Source organism: Entelurus aequoreus, linkage group LG17, assembly GCF_033978785.1.
Source record: "Entelurus aequoreus isolate RoL-2023_Sb linkage group LG17, RoL_Eaeq_v1.1, whole genome shotgun sequence".
Classification (NCBI taxonomy): Eukaryota; Metazoa; Chordata; class Actinopteri; order Syngnathiformes; family Syngnathidae; genus Entelurus; species Entelurus aequoreus.
The window spans coordinates 23,585,895-23,593,728 of NC_084747.1; the positions used below are offsets into that span (position 1 = coordinate 23,585,895).

Here is a 7,834-nt window from a genome sequence, read left to right on the forward strand (position 1 = left end):
ACAACTGGGTTCTACTAACACAGATACAAATGTATATACGACGGATACTGCCCTCCAAAATAGTCTCTCTTTTTGATGAAATAACATTAGAGGAATTATTACGGCGTGTAAGTGGGATAAAACAAACAACATGTTTACTTGACCCACTTCCTGGGAAACTTATCAAGGAGCTTTTTGTATTATTAGATCCATCAGTGCTAAATATGATAAACTTATAACTTAATAAATGGCTGCTCTCCTTACTGAGAGGTGTGATTGTCATCAAGTGAAAGTGAAAGTAAAAGTTTTTTTGGCAGCAACATTTATTGCAGACTTCAAAGTGATATGTTGTCATTCTTTCATGTAAAGATGTCATCTTAACATATTTGCATAGTCAACATATTTGACCTTTTCTTCTTCTACTACCAGCCCTCCACCTCCACAATAAAAGGCTCTTTGACCTTTTCTTCTTCTTCTACCAGCCATCCACCTCCACAATAAAAGGCTCTTTGACCTTTTCTTCTTCTTCTACCAGCCCTCCACCTCCACAATAAAAGGCTCTTTGACCTTTTCTTCTTCTTCTACCAGCCGTCCACCTCCACAATAAAAGGCTCTTTGACCAGCATCCTCCCGCTGTTGACCACCACACAGTCCGCGTGAGGAAGGTTCCTCTCGTTGGTGTCCTGGAGCTCCATGGTGTGGACCACAGACTGCCAGGAAAGAACATTTCTCCATTTTATTGCACCATAAGGTGTGTGTGTGTGTGTGTGTGTGTGTGTGTGTGTGTGTGTGTGTGTGTGTGTGCGTGCGTGCGCACCATCCCGTCCAGGACTTTGCCAAACACAACATGTTTGCCATCCAACCACGGAGCTCTAGTGGCCAGGATGAAGAACTGCGAGCCGTTAGTGTCTGGACCAGCATTGGCCATGCTCACCTGGTAAACACACACACACACACACACACACACACACACACACACACACACACACACACACACACACACACACACACACACACACACACACACACACACACACACACACACACACACACACACACACCATAAACCGTTGGTGGGAAAATAATCAATAGTTTCAATTATAATTTTTTTTTTAAAAGGAACAGTAAAAATATTAAAATAGTAACCGTAAAATAAATATTACATTACTAAAATAGTGAACCAATAAAATATTTACATAGTAAAATAATCAAATGGTAAATTATCAAAATCCTAACTTAGTATTATATGTAAATATTAACAGTAATGGTAAAATAGTAACATAATAAAATGTTACACGGTAAAATAATAAAATAGCTAACGAATAGTAAAATAGTAACCGCACATCAATACAATAGTAACATATTAAAATACTATCAGTAAGGGTAAAATTGTATCATAATAAAATAACAGTAAAATAACAGTAATAATAAAATAATAAAATACTAACATAATTTAAAAAATATAGTGTTATAAAAGTAAAATAGTAATATATTAAAATAGTAAACTGATAAAATAGTAACAATAAAATAGTAAAATAATAAAATACTAACACAATAAAAATGGTTATCGTAAACTGATAAAATAGGAACACTAAAATAGTCATATAAAAGTAAAATAGTAGCATAATAAATGAGTAAAATAAGAAAATAGCAAATTCATAGCAAAATGATAAAAATAGTAACATACTAACCATGAATTAATAAAATAGTAACATAGTAAAATAATAAAATAGCTAAGTGTAAATAAATACAATAATAGTAAAATAAAACAATTATAACATAGTAAAATAGTAACCGTAAATAAATAAAATAGTAACAGCAAAAAATAGTAAAACAGTGTGATAAAATAGTAACATAGTAAAATAGTAACGTAGTAAAACAATGAAACTACAAATTAATAGTAAAATAATAACATAGTAAAATAGTAACTATAAACCAATAAAAAAGTAACAGTAAAATAATAGTAAATTAGTAGCATAACAAAATTGTAACATAGTAGTATAATAAAATAGCAAAATAATAGTAACATTGTAATTATAATAAAGTAGTAACAATAATTCAATGATATAGTAACAGTAAAATAATAGCAAAATAGTAGCATAATAAAATAGCATTTTTTTGAGTAAACTAGTAAACTATAATAGTAACAGAAATAAAATAATAGTAAATGGTAGCATAATAGAATAGTAACATAGTAAAATAATACAATAGGTGATTTATAGTGAAATATTGCTCATATGGTGAAATGTTGTGGCTAGCAGTTAGCATAATTAGCCATGTTTGGTGAAGTGGTACCCAGCCCGCAGAGCTGTGCTTCAGTCGGAAGTTCTCATCAGCAAAGGTGGTTCCGTAGATGCTGTGACCTGAAGAACACAAGAACATGTGGTCTATGAAGGACACAAGAACATGTGTTCTATGAAGGACACAAGAACATGTGTTCTATGAAGAACACAAGAACATGTGGTCTATGAAGGACACAAGCCATGTGTCCTATGAAGGACACAAGAACATGTGATCTATGAAGGACACAAGTACATGTGTCCTATGAAGGACACAAGAACATGTGGTCTATGAAGGACACAAGCCATGTGTTCTAAGAAGGACACAAGAACATGTGTACTATGAAGGACACAAGAACATGTGGTCTATGAAGGACACAAGAACATTTGTTCTATGAAGGACACAAGTACATGTGTTCTATGAAGAACACAAGAACATGTGGTCTATGAAGGACACAAGCCATGTGTCCTATGGAGGACACAAGAACATGTGATCTATGAAGGACACAAGTACATGTGTCCTATGAAGGACACAAGAACATGTGGTCTATGAAGGACACAAGCCATGTGTTCTAAGAAGGACACAAGAACATGTGTTCTATGAAGGACACAAGAACATGTGGTCTATGAAGGACACAAGAACATGTGGTCTATGAAGGACACAAGTACATGTGTCCTATGAAGGACACAAGCACATGTGGTCTATGAAGGACACAAGCCATGTGTTCAAAGAAGGACACAAGTACATGTGCTCTATGAAGGACACAAGAACATGTGTTCTATGAAGGACACAAGAACATGTGATCTATGAAGGACACAAGAACATGTGTTCTATGAAGGACACAAGAACATGTGATCTATGAAGGACACAAGAACATGTGTCCTATGAAGGACACAAGAACATGTGGTCTATGAAGGACACAAGAACATGTGGTCTATGAAGGACACAAGAACATGTGTTCTATGAAGGACACAAGAACATGTGTCCTATGAAGGACACAAGAACATGTGGTCTATGAAGGACACAAGAACATGTGTTCTATGAAGGACACAAGAACATGTGTTCTATGAAGGACACAAGAACATGTGTTCTATGAAGGACACTACAACATGTTGGTCTATGAAGAACACAAGTACATGGTTATTGTATGACATGGTCACATGGTACAATAGTGGTCAGGTCAGGTCACATGGTACAATAGTGGTCAGGTCAGGTCACATGGTAGAATAGTGGTCAGGTCAGGTCACATGGTAGAATAGTGGTCAGGTCAGGTCACATGGTACAATAGTGGTCAGGTCAGGTCACATGGTACAATAGTGGTCAGGTCAGGTCACATGGTAGAATAGTGGTCAGGTCAGGTCACATGGTACAATAGTGGTCAGGTCACATGGTAGAATAGTGGTCAGGTCAGGTCACATGGTACAATAGTGGTCAGGTCACATGGTACAATAGTGGTCAGGTCAGGTCACATGGTACAATAGTGGTCAGGTCACATGGTACAATAGTGGTCAGGTCACATGGTACAATAGTGGTCAGGTCACATGGTACAATAGTGGTCAGGTCACATGGTACAATAGTGGTCAGGTCACATGGTAGAATAGTGTTCAGGTCACATGGTACAATAGTGGTCAGGTCACATGGTACAATAGTGGTCAGGTCACATGGTACAATAGTGGTCAGGTCACATGGTACAATAGTGGTCAGGTCACATGGTACAATAGTGGTCAGGTCACATGGTACAATAGTGGTCAGGTCAGGTCACATGGTACAATAGTGGTCAGGTCACATGGTACAATAGTGGTCAGGTCAGGTCACATGGTAGAATAGTGTTCAGGTCACATGGTACAATAGTGGTCAGGTCACATGGTACAATAGTGGTCAGGTCAGGTCACATGGTACAATAGTGGTCAGGTCACATGGTACAATAGTGGTCAGGTCAGGTCACATGGTAGAATAGCGTTCAGGTCACATGGTACCATAAGGCCACACCTCCAGTGCCGTCTCCCAGCGTGAAGTCTCCTCCTTGGACCATGAAGTCCTTGATGACTCTGTGGAACTTGCTGCCTTTGTAGCCGTAACCTTTCTGTGCACAAACACACTAACTTCTCTTCATGTCAACCTACATTCACCTTGGACTCACCTCTCCTGTTGCCAGGGCAACAAAGTTGGCCACGGTCAGAGGGACCACCTCTCCAAAGAGGCCAATGACGACGCGGCCCACCTCCTGACCCGCCACTGTGATGTCAAAGAACACCTGCAACACACACCTGTCAATCATCTCTGCATGGAAACAACATCAATTAGCTACACAACCATTGAGATAATAATAAAAGATGTATTCTTTAATCAATTACCGCCTTCTATTGCTAACAAACATCAATTAGCTACACAACCATTGAGATAATAATAAAAGATGTATTCTTTAACCAATTACCGCCTTCTATTGCTAACAAACATCAATTAGCTACACAACCATTGAGATAATAATAAAAGATGTATTCTTTAATCAATTACCGCCTTCTATTGCTAACAAACATCAATTAGCTACACAACCATTGAGATAATAATAAAAGATGTATTCTTTAACCAATTACCGCCTTCTATTGCTAACAAACATCAATTAGCTACACAACCATTGAGATAATAATAAAAGATGTATTCTTTAACCAATTACCGCCTTCTATTGCTAACAAACATCAATTAGCTACACAACCATTGAGATAATAATAAAAGATGTATTCTTTAACCAATTACCGCCTTCTATTACTAACAAACACCAATTAGCTACACAATCTATTGAGATAATAATAAAAGATGTATTCTTTAACCAATTACCGCCTTCTATTGCTAACAAACATCAATTAGCTACACAACCATTGAGATAATAATAAAAGATGTATTCTTTAATCAATTACCGCCTTCTATTGCTAACAAACATCAATTAGCTACACAATCTATTGAGATAATAATAATAAAAGATGTATTCTTTAATCAATTACCGCCTTCTATTGCTAACAAAGCAGTTGTGGCTAGCAACGATCATATCGTGTCTTATCGCGATAACTGAGCGGTACTATCCAGGTCACGTGACGTTGGCGGGAAGCCTTCAATTGTTGACACCTGAACACACACACACACCTGTACTGCTAGACCACGGACACACACACGCACACACACACACACACACACACCTTCTCGGTGACTTTAGGTCCGCTCCGTGAAGGCAAGGCGGCGTGCAGGCAGGCGGCGTGGCCACACAGCAGCAGGAACACCGAGCGAGCCTCCATTAGCACCAGCTAGCTGTTAGCTTCTAGCTCCGAGGACACAGCGGCTGTCAGCTGCGAGGATGTCCGGGAAACAGAGCGCCAAAGCCGGCCACGTCACCACAGTCCTCCCGCCCCCCCTCCACGGAAGTCCCGCCCCCCGAAGGAACGAGGGCAGGAGAGAAAAGGGACAAGGAAACAAGGTAAGGAGATGAAATGCATTCTAAAGTCGACTTGAAAAGTCTTCATTTATGCCTTACGTGACATGTTGGAGCCAACATGGCTGCCACTGTGATTAGAAAAGTCTTCATTAATGCCTTACTTGACATGTTGGAGCCAACATGGCTGCCACTGTAGGAATTAGAACTTCATTGGATGATTATTTCTCCAATATAGTGTCTACTTCCTCAATGCTGCTGCAAGGTGAGGAGCCCAGACAAGAGCGCCCCCTGTCTGCAGGGAGGACTCACTGCCCCCCGCTGATAAGGTAAACAAACAAGTTAAAGGCCTACTGAAAGCCACTACTAGCGACCACGCAGTCTGATAGTTTATATATCAATGATGAAATCTTAACATTATTACACATGCCAATACGGCCGGGTTAACTTATAAAGTGACATTTTAAATTTGCCGCTAAACTTCCGGTTCGAAACGCCTCTGAGGATGACGTATGCGCGTGACGTAGACCGGGGAACACGGGTATGCCTTCCACATTGAAGCCAATACGAAAAAGCTCTGTTTTCATTTCATACTTCCACAGTATTCTGGACATCTGTGTTGGTGAATCTGTTGCAATCATGTTCATTGCATTATGGAGAAGGAAGCTGAGCAAGCAAAGAAGAAAGTTGTCGGTGCGAAATGGACGTATTTTTCGAACGTAGTCAGCAACAACAGTACACAGCCGGCGCTTCTTTGTTTACATTCCCGAAAGATGCAGTCAAGATGGAAGAACTCGGATAACAGAGACTCTAACCAGGAGGACTTTTGACTTCGATACACAGACGCCTGTAGAGAACTGGGACAACACAGACTCTTACCAGGATTACTTTGATTTGGATGACAAAGACGCAGACGTGCTACTGTGAGTATGCAGCTTTGGCTTCTAAACATTTGATCGCTTGACCGTATGTGCGCAACTTTTTTTTGCGTATGTACGTAACTTTTTAAAAATATATAAGCTTTATGAACCTTGGGTTAGGTGAACGGTCTTTTGGGCTGAGTGATTGTGTGTGTTGATCAGGTGTTTGAATTGTATTGGCGTGTTCTATGGAGCTAGGAGCTAGCAGAGGAGCTAGGAGCTAGCATAACAAACACGGAGGTGTTTTTATGCAGGATTAATTTGTGGCATATTAAATATAAGCCTGGTTGTGTTGTGGCTAATAGAGTATATATATGTCTTGTGTTTATTTACTGTTGTAGTCATTCCCAGCTGAATATCAGGTCACTCTCACAGCATCTTCCCTATCTGAATAGCTTCAACTCCCCACTAGTCCTTCACTTGCACTTTACTCATCCACAAATCTTTCATCCTCGCTCAAATTAATGGGGAAATTGTCGCTTTCTCGGTCCGAATCTCTCTCACTTCATGCGGCCATCATTGTAAACAATATGGAACTTTGCGTATATGTTCAACTGACTACGTCACGCTACTTCCGGTAGGGGCAAGCCTTTTTTTTATCAGATACCAAAAGTTGCAATCTTTATCGTCGTTGTTCTATACTAAATCCTTTCAGCAAAAATATGGCAATATCGCCAAATGATCAAGTATGACACATAGAATAGATCTGCTATCCCCGTTTAAATAAAAAAAATTCATTTCAGTAGGCCTTTAATGTGTGTCTTTTTAAAACAGCTCTTATGACACTGAATTTATGTAACTGAATTGTTTGCATTTGAATTTTGTGAACTGTTTTTTTTCTTTACATCAAATTATGCTGACGATTTCATTGGATATCAATTTGTGGGAAAAACTTTGTGTGTGTTTTTAAAATTTGAGTTTGTTGGAATGCAGCATTTCAAAAGTCAGTGTTTTAAAAATCAGTGTGTAAAAAATTAATTGTGAAAAAAAATTCGTTGCAGAAAATTCAGTGTAAAAATTGAGTGCAGAAAAAATCAGTGTAAAAAAAAAAAAATGATTGTTGCTTCAAAATGTAAGACCCACTAATCTGGTAAATTAACACTGAATTTTTCTGAACAATTTTCTTTTTCACACTGAATTTTTATACACTGATTATTGTTTACACTCATTTTTTACACACTGGATTTTAACAAAATGAAATTCGTTAAACACAAATGTGGCTTACAACTTTCTT

At 38.5% G+C, this 7,834-nt stretch overlaps 2 protein-coding genes across 6 annotated transcripts in view; one reads left to right on the forward strand and one right to left on the reverse strand.

Annotated features, from left to right (window-relative positions):
* Nucleotides 1-300: 300 nt before the first annotated feature.
* On the reverse strand, nucleotides 301-5,808 carry LOC133632719 (peptidyl-prolyl cis-trans isomerase C-like). Of its 2 annotated transcripts, none has more exons than XM_062025332.1 (6): nucleotides 5,451-5,808; nucleotides 4,400-4,513; nucleotides 4,249-4,357; nucleotides 2,275-2,342; nucleotides 797-913; nucleotides 301-689 (listed from the first exon to the last, which is right to left on the reverse strand). In XM_062025332.1, exons 1-6 carry the CDS (start codon nucleotides 5,544-5,546, stop codon nucleotides 561-563), a joined length of 633 nt encoding a protein of 210 aa, XP_061881316.1. In that variant the 5' UTR covers nucleotides 5,547-5,808; the 3' UTR covers nucleotides 301-560. The 2 variants fall into 2 exon arrangements, with proteins under 2 accessions (XP_061881316.1, XP_061881317.1); XM_062025333.1 differs by having other exon boundaries at nucleotides 4,249-4,342; nucleotides 5,451-5,801.
* Nucleotides 5,378-7,834, forward strand: part of LOC133632718 (putative histone-lysine N-methyltransferase PRDM6) — a 98,603-nt gene continuing 96,146 nt past the window's right edge. For all 4 annotated transcript variants that reach the window (XM_062025329.1, XM_062025327.1, XM_062025328.1 and 1 more), the window contains exons 1-2: nucleotides 5,378-5,725; nucleotides 5,919-6,009. The gene's annotated coding sequence lies outside the window, so the exon portion shown is untranslated. The remainder of the gene's footprint in view (nucleotides 5,726-5,918; nucleotides 6,010-7,834) is intronic.

Coding starts and splice junctions, on each gene's coding strand:
- LOC133632719 (XM_062025332.1), bottom strand. CDS start 5,546: ATGGAGGCTCGCTCGGTGTTCCTGCTGCTGTGTGGCCACGCCGCCTGC. Junction 4,514..5,450: donor GACCTAAAGTCACCGAGAAG/GTGTGTGTGTGT, acceptor TGTGTGTTGCAG/GTGTTCTTTGACATCACAGT. Junction 690..796: donor GCAAAGTCCTGGACGGGATG/GTGCGCACGCAC, acceptor CTTTCCTGGCAG/TCTGTGGTCCACACCATGGA.